This window comes from Dipodomys spectabilis, unplaced genomic scaffold (assembly GCF_019054845.1).
Source record: "Dipodomys spectabilis isolate Male_0828 unplaced genomic scaffold, ASM1905484v1 ptg000235l, whole genome shotgun sequence".
Lineage (NCBI taxonomy): Eukaryota > Metazoa > Chordata > Mammalia > Rodentia > Heteromyidae > Dipodomys > Dipodomys spectabilis.
In genome coordinates this window covers 3721807-3741000 of record NW_024870912.1, presented here as the reverse complement: position 1 = coordinate 3741000, position 19194 = coordinate 3721807, and the positions used below count along the sequence as shown (strand labels likewise).

The 19194-nt window shown below is 36.3% G+C and overlaps 1 protein-coding gene across 4 annotated transcripts in view; it reads right to left on the bottom strand.

The window, feature by feature from the left end:
• Ptprm (protein tyrosine phosphatase receptor type M) overlaps nucleotides 1-19194 on the bottom strand; it is an 845793-nt gene that overhangs the window by 359916 nt on the left and 466683 nt on the right. For all 4 annotated transcript variants that reach the window (XM_042699184.1, XM_042699185.1, XM_042699186.1 and 1 more), the window contains exon 8: nucleotides 5817-6125. In XM_042699184.1, the coding sequence (XP_042555118.1) occupies nucleotides 5817-6125 (309 nt within the window). The remainder of the gene's footprint in view (nucleotides 1-5816; nucleotides 6126-19194) is intronic.

Here is a 19194-nt window from a genome sequence, read left to right as displayed (position 1 = left end):
CAATGCTCAGAAATGAGATAGGAGGATCACAAGTTCTAGGCTATCATGTGATATAGAGACATTGTCTAAAAGCAAAAGAAAAATAAGGAACTACAAAACAACAAAAACAGAAACTACAGAAAAAGCAACAACATTAAAACATTAAAAACCTTATAACAATTAAGGCAGTAGGGTTTTGGTTCAGCCGACTTACTGGAAAATAAAATGAGGAGAAAATAATATTCCAATTAGTAGTGTATGATGTAGGTATTTAAAAAAATGAATTCTTCTCTCATATTACATATAAAAATTAAACCAAAATTGACTCAATACCTAAATATAAGAATTAAAACTAAATAACTTTTAGAAAAGAATTTTGGTGGAAACCTACATGACTTTAGAGTAGGCACTGGTTTCTTAGATATCCTGGTACCCAAAGCAGAAACAACAGAAGAAAATACACATTAACTGTGCATCATTAAAATGGAAAGCTATAGTGTTTCTAAGGATACTTTTAAGAAAAAGGTAACATATAGAATAGAATAAAGTTTTGACAAATCATTTATCGACTTGTACTTAGAATACATAAAACATTAAAACAAAACAATGAAATATTGTTAGCCAAAGGATCTAAATAGTTCTTCAAAGAAGATTTACAAGGTACACACACACACACACACACACACACACACACACACACGATAGTTGGAAAACTCACAGAGAAATTATAACCTTAATACAATGCAGGAAGGAGTGAAAAATCATACAGCTACTTTGAAAATGGTCTGGCCATTTCTCAAATAGTCCAAAACAGATTTATAATATAACTAGCAATCCCACTCCTAGATGTATCTATTGATTATCCAGATAAACACTCAAGAAAACTAAAAAGAAGCATGTCAGCTCAAAAACTTGTGCTAAAATACAGAATCTTTCCAATTCCTAATAAAAAAAATTAAAGCAACTCAAATTAAAGGATAAATATATTTCAGTGACTCGGGGGGGGGGGGGCGCAGATGCCAGTACTGGAGTTGAATTCATGGCCTTTAGCTCTTGCTTAACTTTTTCACCTAAGGCTGGCAAACTACCATTTGAGCCACACCTTCACTTCTGGATTTTTCTTTTTAAATGGAGAGTAGAGTCGAATGTTTTTGTCTGTCTAGGCTGGCAGATCTCAGCCTTCTAAGTAACTAGGATTACAGGTGTGAGCCACTGGTGACTGACAATGATTTTTTAAAAGAGGGTTGGAGAAACATTTTAGATTGTGTGGATATGAACTGTCTATTTAATGTTCAGAAAGAATGCCAGTCTGGAGATACTGCCTGGAAGTTCAAAGGGAAGTAAAGATTTTTAAAATCCAAGCTCATCTTTTTAGTTGAGGCATACTTGTAATAGTTAGATTTGGAGTCGTTGCAGTTACTCTAAAGTACTATGTAGGTTTTAGAAGAAAAAAAATTACTATTACATTTTGCAGGACTTAGTGGTTGAAGACTCTCCAGTAATTAAGCTGTGGAATTTAGACATAAGCTGTGGAATTTAGACAAACTGCCAAGCCTCCTAGCATTTTAGTTGCATCATTTCTAAAGTAGAATTAGAGTGAAATGATTCCTAAGGTAGGAAACTTACAAACGTGCATAAGCATTCACACTAAGCTGAAGAAATCTATGGGAGTCTACAGCAAATCAAATCAAAGCAAAGCAAAGTAATGAATCAGTTATGACAATGGTGAGTTCCCAGAACATTACCATTATAGCTAGAATATTAGAAAGTTCATCTATGACCATAGCAAGTCATCCTTAAGAAAAGATACCAAGCATCTAGTTGAAGTACAGTGGGCTGTGACTGAGGAAATACTGATCCTTGCCTTGAAAGAATTTATCATGTTGCCACTCTCTGCTCACATTAGGAAGATAGAATTATGTGAGAGAATCTATTATTTCAAGGTAATTTTCAATTTGAATATCTATTAGCTTAGATACAGCTAAAATAAGTAAATGCTTATTTACTGGTTTCATGTATTTGGTAGATAGAAGCACATAATAGTAAAATCAAATGGAAGTTTTCAAACTATTTTGATCAAAGAACATCTTAAAGGATAAACAGATTCAAATATCTTAGGGAGACCTTGGAATTGAAAACATTGTTGAAATATTGACAGGAAAATGTTAATTGTATTCATGAAATTTCTTAATATAAAGAATAAAAAAGTGAACTTTAAAAACACTAGTATTAATTAATTAAATGAGAGAGATACTATCTTTCTAAACTTTGACTATGTACATATGTAAACTTGTGTAATTTAGCCTATGCTATCCCAGGGGACAGGACTTGAGGGCCTCCCACTAGCTTGGCTTGCTAGCATTCTGCTACATAAGCCATGTCTCCAGCTTAGCTTTGTGTTGGAGATAGAGTCTCTTGGACTTTTCCTCCATAGCTGGCTTCAAACCTTTATACTCCAAGTCTCAGCCTCTTAAGCAGCTAGGATGAAAGATGTGTACTTCCTCCGGCAACTGCTTTCCAGTAATATTCTTAACAATTAATGCCCCTCTTCCCCCACGCACACTGATAAAAATCAAAACTGCAATGAAGAAAAGCTTAACTTTGTTAAAGGTAAGTAAACAGAGGAATCTTGTGTTTTACTCTTCAAACTTCAATTTGTTCCACAGTTACTCTATATTTGATTTTCTTGTCTCCATTGTCTTTGAAGTTGCTTTATTTTTATTTGGTAGGTTGGTTAGAAAATGTAATTTACAGTAATTGTTTTTCTAATTAGCTGGATGCTGGTGTACTATGACAGCAATAGCTTTCTATTTGTAAATAATGTATAGCCTTGCTCCTAGGAGTGGAGAGATAATTTAAACAAACACAAAATAAGTGATTCTGACCTCATCAAAAGACTTCAAAGGAATCCTGGCTTTGTCAGTTCTCAATTTGAAACTCAAAAGTGTTGAGCAGTCATCTCTGATTTGTCTCTAGAAATGACTGCATTTAATTACTCTCTGGCTCAACCACTAATGCTGTTTAAAACCTGAATTAACTGTTGACCAATAATGCTTTATTATCAGTATAAGGGCTAATATGCTTTACTATTTCATGTAAGGACTGGTTTTGTATTTTTGAGAGTTTATTTCCTACTCAATACCATGCATTTTGCTATTGAAGGATAAATAATGTTTCCTCCTTAGAAGTAGTTAAGAGTTTAAATGGAAAACTTACATGTAACATAATGAAGGAATAAACAGGTGTTAGCATTCCTATGAATTATAACAACTACAATAGCAGCAGCAGTAAGTATTAAGGAAGTTCCCATGCTGAACCAGTAACTGGAAGGTCTTAGTGAGGTTGAGACAGATGGGAGAGAATGACAGAAGGGTGACATTGATCAAGATGTGATGTATTGCTCTCATAAACTGACATACTGAATTGAAATCCCTCTGTAAAACTGTTTAAAGATAATAATTAAGAGGGAACTCTCTAGCAGTTACAGTTATCTTTGCATGTAAATTTCTTACAATCTTAATGTGACTGAGAACAGTTATTTTCATTTTTCGTAGCATGAAATTAGGGTTCAGAGTGATCAGGGTCTTATCAAGTGCAAGTGAGTTCAGAAGCATGAGTATAAAATAGGCGGCAGGGCTGGAGACAGCTTCATGAAGCATTTTCAGTGGGAGAACTCTGGAGTGTGAGAAGGAGATGGACTTGAGAAGTAGCCAGGGAGTCGAAGAGAAAGAGCACAGGGCAGGATGAAGGAGAAAGTCAAAGAAGGAGGAAGAAAACAGAGAAGAAAGTCCAGGAAGCAAAGGGCGTGACATTCAAGATACGTAGTGATGAGAACAGGCTACCGGAGAGGAAAGTTATTACTTCTAGAGTGTGAGTCAAGATTCTAGAAGATTTTGAAAGCCAAAGCTTCCAGATAAAGAGGACAAGCCACTGAAAAGTCTTAGAGAGGTACATTTTAAAAATTAGTTTCATGAGTGAAGAGTGGTCCCTTAGTATCAGAGAAGGCAAGGACCTCAAAGGTTAGAAATAATGCCAGAAATTTAACATAAAAAAATACTGGTAGTGGAAGTTGAGAGAAAAGAATAAACTAAGTAGAAACAAAATATAGGCCCAGAATAATTTTGGAAATACACGTAACAAGGGGCCAGCAATAATCTCTTGACAGTGTTCACCTGTATCCCAGGAACAAGAGGTAATAAAAACATAAGGATTCCTGTCCTGACCTTGTGACTTGTAACAAGTGATGACCAAAAATAACTATTTGAGAGTAAGCAACAAAAGCTGAATATAATGGACAAAGGAGAAATAAAGGAAATAATGTGAACGGCCCATATACATGGGCTGTTTCAAGGTCTTGCTACATCAACCAAAGTGCCCAGTGGTAGGTAAGTAGGTAATAAACATTCAAACACACTTTACTAGCTCTTAAAAATACAAAGTGTCAGTGGTGGCTGGTGGCTCATACCTGTAATCCTACTCAACAGTCTGTAATCTGAGGATTGCAATTTGAAGCCAGCCCAGACAGGGAAAGTCTATAACACTCTTTTTCCCCCAATTAACCAAAATTCTAGATGTGGAAGTATGGCTCAAGTATTGGAGTATCAGCCTTGAGAGAAAAAGCTAAGCAGGAATGTGAAGCCCCAGTTCAAGCCTCAGTACTAGCACCAAAAACAATCAACAACAAAAACTAATAAATATCCCACAAAGTGTCAGTCTGCCTATTTTATTCATAATTTAATAAGTAATCAAAATCAATTACCAAAACCCTAACTGGTTGCATGAAGAAACAAAAATAGATTAACATCTATTTTTCCCAGGAAAAAATTTATCCATTTAATGAACTCCCCAAGTTTTTTGCCACTTAGTTTGATGTCTGAAAGATGAATTTTATGCTGGCATTATATTTTAGGTACCTCATGAACAATGAACAAGTTATTAAAAACCAAGTTCTATGTACAATTGGGCAAAAGTACATCTGAACCCTATGCTCTGGGTTTCAAGGACTATTTTTTTTTAATCATTTTAAATTATTTCAGAGAGTTTTCTTTTGGGGGGGGGGAGGGTCAGGTCATAGGGCCTGAACTCTGGGCAGCCTGGGCACTGTCCCTCAGCTCTTCAGCTCAAGGCTAGCACTCTACCACTTGAGCCACAGCGCCACTTCCAGCTTTTCTCTTTTTGCTTATGTGGTGCCGAGGAATCGAACCCAGGGCCTCATGCATGCAAGGCAAGTGCTCTACCACTGAGCCACCTTCCCAGCCCTTCAGAGAGTTTATATGATGAGTTGTTGGTGATATGCACGGTTTATTTGCTACATTTTTGTTTATTAACCTGAAATCTATTTGTAACACTTTCCACATGGGGAAAATGTCTCATTCTGTGACAGCCAACTCAATGGCAAGACTTGTGAGTACTGCACTGAAAGTAGCAGCAGCCTCTATTTTGAGCTGAACTTTTATGGGCAGTAGAGAAAATGTTTCAGAATGCCATTCAAATACTTTAGAATAAGCATTTCATATAACTCATCTCATTTCCCCCAAACAAATTTTCAGTTCAATGTTTTAGCAAAACCTGACAGAAACGTTTAGAGGAATATAGAATCAGAAATAAATATAAAAGTACTATATAGCCAACAAAGAATTAAAATTAACTTCTACATCTTCATTCCCTCTATTGAAGACAGTGTTTAAGAATACAGAGCAGTGGAACACACACTTTTCTATTAGTTGGCAAAGCAATCCTTCCTTCTGTTGTCACTATAAACCTCTCAGACTAAAAGAAATAAAAGTTGCTACTGAAAAAACATAATTGACACAGATGCATCATTTAAAAGTGCTCACCATCTTCATCTGTCTGCACTATGAGTTCTTGACTTTCCTTCCGCCCCTCAGGATTCATGAGGATGAGCTTCACGCTGACGTTGGTGTAGGGTGACAGGTTAGTGATTGTGTGCTGAGGGTGGGAATTATCTGTATCCCAGCTTACTTCTTCTCTCACTTGCTCTTGTCCTCCAACTTGGTAACAGTAGTGAACGGTGAGGTTGTAACTATGACAACGAGTTACATTGTATCCAAATGGCTCCCACCGGATGGTGATTTGTCGAGATTTGACCTCTACTACTTCCAGCTTTCTGGGGCCACGCATGGGATCTATATATTTTTTTTTAAGGAAAAGAAGAAACAGAACATAAGAGGAAAAAAACATAAACTATCTGTGAAGCCCAAGTATCACATATATATCTACTTTTTCCCAAAACCTAGTCTTCTTTCCTTCTGCAATAATACAATCCCTAAACCCTTTGTGTGTGGGGCTGGGGAGGGGGAGATCCTAGGAGGGGTGCGCATGTGCACATGCACCCCAGTACTGGGACTTGACTTTCATTCAAAGCTAGCACCACAGCTAACCACCTGTGCCACAGCTCCATTTCCAGCTTTAGGTGATTAACTGAGATAACAGTCTTATGAACTTTCCTGTCTTGACTGTCTCTGAATCAGCAGCTTCAACTCTCAACCTCCTGTACGATTAGAGTCAAGAGCTACTGGTGCCTGGCACAATCCCTAAACGTTAACTGCTCATAAGGCCACTCAGGATAAAGAAGAAAATTTCTGTTCACTTCTGCACTGGAATGTGTTTATCTGCCTCATTTCTAATGAATGAATAAAATGAAATGTGAAAAACAGTTCTGGGAGATATATAAAAGGAGGAAGTTCACCATTTTTGTTTCTTTCTCCTTACTAGTAAAACGGATTGGTAATATCAAGCTGGGAGCTCAGCCATTATGGACCAAGGAGTATGTAAATGTAAAGAATTCAAGACAATAATTAAGCCAGACCTTGGGTCCTTTAATCACTGAGTTCCCATGCAAGATAGCCAAGATTTACATTAGGAAGAATAGATGTTATCTTACTTTAGACTCTTTTCCTCAGGGTCTTTGGCACAAGAAACCAATCTTATACATGTTGTGATTTTCAGGATTAATTTATAATTACATATTTAGGGAAAATAAGAGCAAAAGCTAGAGGAATAAGCATAAAATGATATAGTGTTCAGGAAGCACAGATACATAGGCCATCTTCACTTCTGATTTGCATAAAACACAGGATCAATGCTGAAGTATCTCTTGCCTATTCATAACAATGTCTAGTATTCTACCTTAACTTGTGCTCCAAAAACATTTCCAAGCTTAGAAACCTAAGTAATAAGCATTTTGAGTAGTTCAAATTTAAAATATATAGAGAGGAAGTTTAAGTTTATGAAATAATAAAATATAGAACATCTAAATATATAACATTTACTGAATATTTGCTATGTACCATGTGCTATTCCAAGAACTTGACTAGGCTCTAAGCTAGCATACTTATTATACATTTGATAATTTAGAGTTTTGTTTGCCTTTAGTGTGGTTACTGTATATGAATGTACAGAGATCTATAGTTTTATCTAGAGTTGATAAGGGAAAATAGAGGAAAAATAGACATTATGTGTGAATTGTGTTACATGTATAAGCTACTTTTCTCCCTCCCAGGAATCCTGTAGATTAGATACTTGTATTCACAATACATTGATGCAAAAATTGTGGCCAAGTCAGGCTTGATGACTTTACCATGTCAGGTCTGGAATGTGATACTCAGATTTAGAGATAACAAAAACATATAATACCTTGTTACTTCTTCTGTGATCTCTACCAGGACAAAGAAATCAGAAGAAAAGAGCAATGACATTAAAGATATGTAAACATTAGCAAAGAATAGTAAATGTAATGAAGATACAATGTATTTAGTTTGGAGTCAAAGCTGTTGGAGAGAATAATTCTTTCTCCCTTCAATTTATTTGAGCCAAGATATGAGTCATTGTCCTCAGCCCAGTCTGTACTGTAGAGAACTGGAAATGTGTCTGGACTATTGCTGGAAGTTACTTTTCTTATTTCAATGAATCTCTAAAACAAATATGAAACGAGAAGTTTTAAACCCCAGAATCAAACTCTAGGAGAACCACATCAGTCTAGCAACTTGTACCTACCTATATGACAAATAAAAAGACATCAGGAAAGTTAGAGGAAGATTTACTATATTACAGTCAATGGAAGACAGGACTTTGGGGGTAGGTGTAAAACACATTTTATCTTAAGGGGACATAGGAAGAATTGAAGGCAAGTGGTGAGTAGGTATGTACAGTTCAAACAGATCCAAGATACAGGTATGTTAGGTGGTAGCGTCAGGTGCTCTGACAGTCTATTGTCAAAAGAATGTTCAAACAGGGCCTTGGGACAATGAGAGGTCTTGAAATGTGGCAGGCAACCAGATCATTCCTGGATTCTAAAACGCCAGCAAAGTACTGCAGGAGAGAATAGCTGAGGACCAAGGATATAGACACAAAATGGAGAGGTCTGGGAAACCTTTAGTTTGCTTAATTTGTGAGCCCTGTAAGTTTGCCTGGATTCTTCTCTTTCTACCTGCTAGAAGTGGGGTTGTTTAGCAGCCTTAAACTTTCTAGTAACATATTTTGTGTCTTTTCTTGGAATTTAGGGATTAAGTATTTCTTTTCCTAGCTTGGACAAATAGTAACATTACTAAATTAAGCAAATTTGCTTAATTTGTGAGCCCAAGTAAGTAGTCAAGGGGATGGGAGGAGCATTAAGTTGAGTCCTAATACAATTACTTGTAACAGTTTAGGACCCAGAGAAAATTTCGAACCACACCAAAGGGAGAAAATGTTTAAAATGAAACAATGGCTTGATCTTATGTGTGTGAGTTACAATTGGCCTGTTAGAAATTTGGTCCAATTAGAAAATAAGGTAATAAAGACTATTTATGCTACTCTTAGACAAACTTAGGAACCAAGGATGAGTGAGACAAACCTTCCCCAAGGAATCAACTGTGACATGCTAATAGAATTGTAGTTATTACTAATAAGTTAGCAGAAAAGCTGACAGGGGAAACTGTGGCCACTATAGCTTGCAGATAAGTAGAGAAGGATAAAGATAAGCTGATAAACCAAAATCTTCCTGACAAAAAAATGAGGGCAGAAGTGCAAAGGAATGAGGAAATAAGAAGGATAAAAAATGAGGAAATAAATATGAGAGTAAATATTTTGGATCATAATTTTACAGGAAACAGAAAGGAGATATACTCATTAGTAAACCCTCCAATTCTCATATTTAACCTGAAGTCCAGCTGTGAAAAAGGAAGATGGCAGAAGGACCAAAACGATAGTCTTATTTCAGTTCAATCTTCATTATGTTCCTATCTTGCCTGGATTCTTCTCTTTCTCCCTGTTAGAAGTGGGGTTGTTTAGCAGCCTTAAACTTTCTAGTAACATATTTTGTGTCTTTTGTGGGAATTTAGGGATTAAGTATTTCTTTTCCTAGCTTGGACTCAACAAATACTAACATTACTAAATTAATTCTTCATATGTAAATTACTAGTGTTAGGGAAATATCACAAGTCAGCTATTTAGAAATTATACTCAAGATTTATTTCCACATTAGGAATTTACAGTTTAAAGAAAATGTCTAATTTTATTTAATGCTTCATTAGTTGAACACTTATACAAACTTTTAATAAGCTTCAGATATCTTATAGGTAAACAGATTAGCACGTGTTTCCTTCTCCTTTTTTCCTTATTAATCACAGGTTTCCACAAGGACTGTTCTGCAGCATTTCCCCAAGTATTTCATCAATTTTCCCTACTAATAAAATGACTAAACACTTCTGAAATTAGTTTAAACAAGTAGAACTACTCTAACTTAATTTCCATAGAAAAATACTATTTTCTGCATAAATTAGTTTGCATCATTTCAGCATTTTTTAGCCAAGAACATACACACTTAACTCTTTAGAAAAGCAAAGTCATGCTGAGAAGAAGGCAGTGAAGCAATAGGGAATCACCCTAGCTCTCTCTAATCAAACAGAGATTTAGGGCTCTAACATGCACTTCACACCAAGAGATCAACGAGAAGAAATATATAAACAGACAGCAAATAAGAAGAATCGAAGAACTTCTACCTAACACACACAAGGATGGAAAACTGTGAAGTGCTTTCCTACCACTCCCCATCCCACACCAACTCAATTAAACCATGAGAGCAGCTCAGACAATGACACATATCAGGATCATGAGACCACTGCACCCAGATGCAGAAAACCTTTACAATGCTGCCAGTCAGCTCAAAACAAATGCCAGGAACTGTGACTACCCCACCAGGTACCCCTCCCATGGGAAACAAGCATTGGTGATGATCCAGAGTGCTTGGCCCCACCTTCACACCTGAGAAAGAACCCCATACTTGAAAAGGGCAAAGAGGCAAGAGCCCTTCCACATCTTCCTGTCTCCTTTCAAAGGAAGGCCACCAGCACCAATAGTGGTGGGGCAATGGAATTCTGTGGCCCTGGCTGCCAACAGAAAACCTGATCTCCTAAAAGACAGTGGGAACAATCTCTCCACGATTACCAATGACAGATGGAAATCTGCTCTTTCCAACGCTTATTCTTACCCTAGAGATCTGAACCCAGCCCTTGTACCTCCTACCCCTGACTGGGACTGAGCAAGAATAAGTCCACCAAGTGCCTGCCAGTCCAGGGCTCCAGCTCCTCACTCCATGGAAAGTAGACTCCATTTCAGGACCAAGAAGAAACCAGTCCAGGATTCCAGTGGGGACAATCTCAACACAACCCTGTGGGAACCCACTCCCTGTCAGACCCATGCCTGTCCCAATTCAGGATTTGGGCAGGGACAACCTCCCATTAATGCAGAGGAGAAACTTGCACTCTTCTCCTCAGGGCTCAAATGAGAATCAGGTGTAGGAATGTGGTTCCGGCTCCCCAAGAAACAGATGCCAGTCCAGGGCTCGGGTCCGAAAGAGCTCTCCACTATGAGTGACTGGAATCGTCCTACCCCTGATACAGAACCTGGCCAAAACACTGGACTGCTGTGTTCTACTTTACATGAACTGGCCTGAAAGCCTAAATCTAGGCCAGGACACCAGACTGGCCTGCATACCACAGATCCTAACAACTAAACAAGATATATTATACTTTTGGCACCACCCAGAGCTGAAGGTTGCTAAACACAATCACACTCTACCACTGACTTCACCACAACCTGAATGACCTTGACAATCCCTAAATCCAAATGCATAAATCATGATAAAAGATTACAAAATTCCCGAACAATCAAAACAATCAACGAAATCCAAAAGCCAACAACAATCCAGGGAAGGACCATAATGAAAGTGAAGAAGGGATGGAGGACAAAAGAACCATTAAAGTAATAAGAGAATTGGCCAACAAAATAAAGGGGATATGCAAAAATAAATAGAAGAAGGGAACGCAGAAATGGCAAGGAACATAAATTGTCCAAAAATATACCGAGAGAAAAGAAGAAATGCTACATACTTCAGTAAAAGATAAATTAACACCATGAGAACTGACCTCAACAAAAACCTGAAAGCATGAAAGGTTCAGTATCCCTATTGCAAACCACAACTGAAAGTCTAAGCAACAGAATAAGTGACATGGAAAACAGAGTATCAGGGATTGAGGATAAAATAGAAGAATTAGACAAAAAAAAAAATCAAAGGCATGAAAAAAACACTCAGAACATTCCAAAGAGAAATCCCAGAATTGGCAGACTCTGCCAAAAGTGCAAATGTACACATAGTTGGATAGACGAGGGGAAAGAATTCAAAACTAAAGTCATTGAAAACCTATTCAATAAAATAATAACATAAATTTTCCTCAATCCCAAGAGATAAAATCTCACCTATGTGACAGAATCACACAGAATTCCTAGTAGACAGGATCCAAAAAGAAATACACCTAGACACATTTTAGTGAAAACTCTGAATTTACAAACCAAGGAATTAATTTTAAATGCAGCAAAAGTAAGGAAGGACATATATTACAAAGGAAGGAAGATCATAATCATTGCAGATCTTTCCACACACACTCTCAATGCAAGGAAAGCCTAGAATGGTATAATTCAAGTCCTGAAGATCAATAACTGCCAACCCAAACTGGTATATGCAGTGAAGCCATCATTCACAATTGCCAAAGGACAGGTCAACCAAACAAAAGATAAGCCAAAAAGACTCTGAGTTAAATGATACTATACCCCAAATATACTTAATAAATATCTACAGAATATTCCACCCAGCAAAAACCCAATTCACATTGTTCTCAGTAGCTCATGGAACATTCTCCAAATTTCATTATATCATAGGAAAGACAAAGAACCTAAACAAATACAAGAGATTGAGATAACTCCTTGCACTCCCTGACCACAGTGGAATCAAAGTAGTTCTCAACAACAAAACAAATTGCAGAAAAAGTAAAAAACGTGGAGACTAAATAGCACACTACTGAGTAGCACATGGGTCACAGAAGAAATTTAGGAAGAAATTAGAAAGTGCTTACAATTCAGTGAAAATGAAAACACATCACAACAGAACCTCTGGGATATAGAAAAAGCAGTGCTAAAAGTTTATAGCTCTAAGTGCACCCATAAAGAAAACAGAAACAGCTCAAGTAAATAATCTCATGATGGGACTAAAACTTAGAAAAACATGAACAAACCAAACCTAAAACTTACTAGATAGAGAGATAGCAAAGATTAGGGGAGAAATTAATGAAATAGAGACTGAAAAAAAACTGTACATAAAATCAATGATACAAAAAGCAGGTTCTTGACAAAAATTAATAAAATTGACAGAACACTAGTGAGATTGATGAAGAGGAGAGGCGATTCAAATCAATAAAATCAGAGATGCCACAGGAAATACTACAACAAACATCCTATGCTCAAAAAGTATGAAAATCTAGCAGAAATGTGCAAATTTTAGAGATATACAAACTGCTTCAGCTGTACCAAGAAGATATAAACCAGTTAATCAGGCCAATAACAAGCAATTGAGATTGAGGAAGTAATCAGAAGTGTCACAAAAAGGTTAAAAGCTCAGGCCTGGATGGATTCACCACTGAAATAATCTATAAGAGTTTTAAGTTGAACTTACAGCAACACTCCTCAAACTCTTCTATGAAATAGAAAGAGGGAACAATTCCAAACTCATTCTATGAAGTCAGTATCACCTTCATCCCATAACCAGGGAAGGAACAAACACAACAAAAAGATTTCATCAATTATCCTGATGAACACAGACACAAAATACCAGCCAACAGAATCCAGAAACAACGAACATCCATGTTCACTGCCACAGTATTCACATTAGTCAAGATATTCAAACAACCCAGATTCCCCACAATAGCCAAAAATTGTGATAACTATACACAAGGGACTTTTACATAGCCATTAGAAAGAGTAAAATAATGTCATTTTCAGGGAAATAGATGAAACTATAACCAATCACGTTAAGTATAGTAAGCCAAGCTCAGAGAGACAAACTGCATGTATTCTCTCTGATATATGGAAATCAAACATAAAATATAATAGGATTTGATAAGTTATACAAGATTCTAGATATACATAATAAGATCAAAAGGGGATATTCTTAGGAGAGAAACTCAAAGGTGCAATGCCTAACTGCCTCTTAGGAGACAGAATCATCAAGAACTAAAAACTAAAGAAAAGAAAGAAAAAAGAAGAGCTTTCTTGTTTCCATATTTTGGAGTTTCTCTCTCTCTCTCTCTATATATATACATATATGTATAATTATATATACATATATGCATATATACATAAATATGTATGTTTTTGATGATTTTGTTTTCTTCAGCTTATGTATGGTGTATTGAAGTGTACATCATCAGAAGGGGTGGGGGGGAGGTACAGAACACAAAGGAAAAAGGATGAAAAAGTGCAGCAGTGTTGCTCACTGGACACTGATGAAAGTGACCTATACAACTTGTATGTGAAGACAGGAGGGAGGGACTGGTAGAAAATGAGGGAACAGAAGACATTGTACAAAAGAAAATATACCATTACCTGATTCATAAAATGTAATCTCTCTTTACATCACCTCAATAAATAAATTAAATTAACAATAAAAAAGTAAATAAGAATAATAAAAAGTAAGCAATAATAAAGTAAATTAACAATAAAAAGGAAGGCAAGGTCAAAGTTCAGCAAAATAAAACAGGAAGTGGGTATGAAAAAGGGGTGAGCTAGTATCAAGAAGAAAGATGTAGACAAATGAAGAGGAGAAGAGGGGGAGAATGCATTCAAGAATCCAATGTATATCCTACAAACTTAAGAAGAGTAAGGGAAGGGATGGATAGAGGAGGAGTAGGCAGGTATGTTGAAATGGGTGACATTCATAAAATATATTCTATTCATAACTGCTTTGTTAAATGGAAACTCCTTTGTACAACTACTTAAAGATAATACTAATAAAAAAAGAAGCAAAGGGTTCTGTCTACTGGTCAAATTGTCTTGAAATGCAAAAGCTCTTTTCCCTTCTTTGCTAGTACTTTTTAGAATCCCATCATGCTAAATTATGACCCCAGCTTTTTATTCATTTGACAAGTAAGACAGCTAAGCTTAGTACAAAACAACCATCTCCAGAGCCAAGTATATATTCTCACTATTGTCATGAGTTTTAATTAATAAGCTAGATGAAGAGGCTCATAGTTATTAACTGGCATTAAGGTTCAGGTTAACTCAAACCTGTCTTATAAAAACAGGTGTGTAATAGAAACAGTCGCTGACTCAAAGTGACAACTTGAGTTAGAATTTTCAAACTTTACAATGCGGAAAAACAATGCACACTTAGTAGAAGCTGTATTTCGTATTTTGAATTTTTATCTATCTTTCCCAGACTAGCAGCAGTGTCTGACAGCTCCCAGTTGGTTCAGCAACCATGAGGGGAAACAAACTGATGTCCACCAGTGCATGGTGTTGCTAGTCTGATATTTGGCAGGTTATGTGGGTTCAGTGCAGTATCAGCTTAGGATATCTTCAACTTAAGATGCATTTACGCAGAGAAAACTCCATCCCTAGTCAAGGTATATCTAGATTTCCTTTTATATACTTTCTAGCCTTAGTCAATTCCCTATGGTTCTGCTGTACCTACTAATATGTTGATCCCAACACAGCAGAGCCAATACCAATAGGGTTGGGGATGAATTATACCAATCCCAGTGTGATAAAGGTCATTTTGACTAATTCCTTAGCACATATTCAAATGTCAAAAAGCCTGAAAGAGAATCTGAAGCCATATTTGGCACAAACCACATGGTTCATAAGGGATACAGTAATAGTCATTGTCTCCTGCCAGGATTTAGATGAAAAACATGTTACCTGGGATAGAGTAAATCACAGAGGCTAATCCCCAGTACAAAAATGATGATGATGAGGATGATGAGGATGATACAGTAACAACAACACAATGAGATGTATCCAAGAATATGAGCAAATCCCATGTGCTACCATATTTGTGAGAGTTCTCCTTTAAGGATCCTGTTGACAGGCTGAGTCCAATGCCTAAGAAGAGCTGACATGCCTTTCAATTCATCCTAAGTGTCCCTTCCTTCTGTTAGTCTGCAAAATTTAGTTTGAACCAACCATGGATTTATAATCATTGCAACTGAAGTTAGTGTTTTTATAGTACCTTTATTTTCAATGTTTCTATAGAAACATTTTCAATAATGTGTTAATAACTGTGCATGAACTATTCCACAGGGACATTACTCTAGTGCATAACACTAATGATCACTGACGTCTTTGAGGGGCATCACTGTAGAAATATATGTCACCCTGAAGGACATATATGGTGAGTTCATAACCAGAAATGTACAATTTCTGTAGGCTAATTGCCATGCACACTGCATTTCTGAAAATGGTTCCCCCTAATGCCTCCCTTGGCATTCTATTACAACCACTCTGTGTGCACCATATAAATCTTACGTTTAGATAACAAAGTAATAAATTATATTCATAGGAGTGGTAGTTATAGCACACTTGTTCCTCTTTACTCACAATCCTAAAGATGCTACTGAGAATAAGGATCAATTTTAAGGCCATTTCTCTTCACACACCCCCAACCACAATGACATGTCCTCCCTTCTCTGAAATGAGCATCATGACAGACCCCACTGCATGAAACATAAGGCTCATCAGTCCACTCTTGGGTACAGAGGCTCATGCTGAGAAAGAGAGACAAAATGGCCTCCCTAAGGAGCTAATAGGTAGAGGTGGGGGTGGGGGAGATTATCCAGGGAGCTCTGAAGCATTTTTCATCTTGTTCTTTTCTGTCAGTTTGAGCCAGGTTTCCCATAGAGAAGCTTGACAGCTGCAGTCTTGACCTGAGGGACCAGCAAGCCCTGTTGTAGCCTCCAGTGCTTCAGCTTCCTATTTAATCAGTGATCCAGCCTCCTTCTCCACTCAGTCCTGTTCCTCTCCAAATAAGGGCCAGAGCTGACTGATAGGAACAATTTCCACTGCAGGTTCAATTCACAGCTCATTTCTCTGGAATTCTGCACTTTACCTCCTATTACTTCTACAGTGCTTTCTCAGAAACTCAATTTCAGAACCTCTGAGATTATTTGGGTGTAATTTGGGGATCCTGTCATTGATAATCAAAAACATAGATTACAACCAATGCTCCTGCTAACAGATACCTCTTTTCTCCCTGTTCATGAACCTCACAGAGGTCTATTGCAATAAGGGACTAGCACCTGAGTGGAATGGTGGCCCCTTCAGTACCTTCAAGCTCTTGTTTTCTGCCTCACCAGATTCCTAAAAGAGGGTGACGCAGAGCAGCAATCACTTCATTTACTTCACTACTTATAAAAATCAGAGCAAACAGAAAATTTACTAGTAGTACACTGGCATACCCAACAATTCTGTATTCCTAAAGTAGCAAAGATTCAGACATGTGGTGTTCTATTCAAGTGACAATTTTTGAATCAGTGAATGCTTTCCAGAGTTTAAACAACCTATCTGCTATTGAGGCAGATAATTCTGAAATACATTAAGTTGAATTTACAGGACTCTACTGGCATCTGCATGCCACTGGTGTAACTGAGTAGATTTGAACTTAGAAGAATTATATAATCTGAATGGTTTCTTCTAATAGAATCCTTTTCCCAATATGCATTAACACTTCTCACAATTTACCCTAACTAGAATCAATAAATTCCCTTGAAGCACTTGGGAGACTGGGGCAGGAGAATCAGGAATTTGAGGCCAGCCTGGGGATGTAGTGAATTTGAAGCCAGCAAAGAACAGAGGATAACTTTGTCTCAATAAACAAATAAAGCTAAGTAAATAAATAAAACAAAAAGAAATACTCTAGATAACTATTAGCCTTAGTTATGAATCACATAATTCTACACAAAGGAAACTAATTTCATTTCTCAAAATAAAGTGAAGCTGGCTCTCAAAAAAAGGAGTAGGATAAAATATTTTTAAAGGCCTTTAAGAATAAATGTAGAAACATGCAACAGTGCTAAGCTCTATATGGAAACAAGCATTTCAATTCATTTCTTGGTTTATGATTGCATATTCTTACAGGTCTTTTATGTTTCCCAATGGCTAATTTAAACTAGGTCTAATTTTTAATCTAAGATCCCATATTTCTGTGAAACACATGACCCAGATATCAACTGATAATTTAGCTTCCATCCCATGAGAAAGCTGGCATTTCTATTTCTATTTTATAAAGGATGGCATTATGTAAGAAGGTAGGAACACTTTTAGTAGGAACTAAGGTTCCCTCATGGATCAGTTGACAGGTGCATCAGTCTTCATAGTGGCCAAGAGCCTGTTTAGTTCTCTACTTGTTCAACTGCTAAAACAATAAGTAACCTCATTTCAGGAGAATTTCACTAAGTCTTTCACTTTAAAACTTTGAAAGAATGTTTATAGGATACATGTTTACGTGAACAGTTTGATGAATGGAGATTGGAGAAAAAGAGGGAGACAAAGTTTACTAGCTATACCTTTAAACATAAGACTGTGTGGGTAATGATGAAGTACTCAATGACAATAAAATCTGGCATAGTTTATTCTGCTTGAATTGATTAACAGAACAAAATATGAATAGAAGTCTCACAAAGGTTGAAAGACTATTTTTAAAACTTGAAGTATTCATTTTTGGTTGATTCTGAAAATTTTTGAAATTGTAATAAAACTTTTAAAATACATAGAAAAATACAAAATGAAATAATCACCTGTATGCCTACTAAAAATAAGTATTAACCTTTTGGATTTTGCTTTAGAGTCAATTTTGACTAAAGAAATAAATTATTATAGGCATAAATTCCTTCCACTCCTGACTTGATACCCTAAGGAAATTAAATATCATTCTCAAACATAGATTCGTATTTTTACTGTAGGATTCTTTAAAATTTTCACAAATGCTACTATCCTTTGCAACTCAGCATTTCAATGTGGCCAAGTTGATGCATAAACACCTATCACTTTATAATTCATGTATAGAATTGCATTAATTAAAGTATAGTTTACTATCCCCAGTGAGGGATGAAAGGTTGAGCCTACTTTCTCATTATTATAGGAAGTGGCACAGACCACATCCAGAAGCAAAAAAAATGGAATAATAACTTGGATGACACCAAATTGTCCTCCAAAAGAAAAACAGAGTTCAAATACTCCATTTTATCCAAACACATCCAATAGTGATTTCCTGAGAACATATCATAAGTGTTACTAGATACAGTTAAATGTGAATAAGCAAAATTTAACATGGAAGGATTATAACAATTGTTACATTTACTTGAAATAACCTTTAAAGTAGATATTAATAATGTACAAAAATACTTTCTTTGATAGGAGCAATTCTGACAGGTGTCTATGCAAAACATCTCTCTTAATCATTCATTATATTACGTTATAATATGTGTTTATATGAAAGCAAAGCATTAAATGTTAAAAATAGAGAATTAGATATATTCATAAATTGATGGGTAATACATTTCCATGATTATTATTTCTGATTATAATTAATACTAATTATTATTGTTCTTAATAATAATATTCCAACAGTGTATTAGGGTTCCTTTTTCCCCAAAAGTGCATTATTAGAGTATCTTTTTCAAATCAGCATCTATTGTTAGTATTCCTGATGATGGCCATTCTAAATGTTAAGATGGAATCTCAGTGTTGTTTTGATGTGAATTTCCTTTACAAACAGAGATGAACATTTCTTCATGTGTCTATTGGCTATCTTCTGAGAAGTCTCTACTCAGTCCATTTGCACATTTATTAATTGATTGTTGATCCTTTGAGAATTTACCTTGAGCTCTT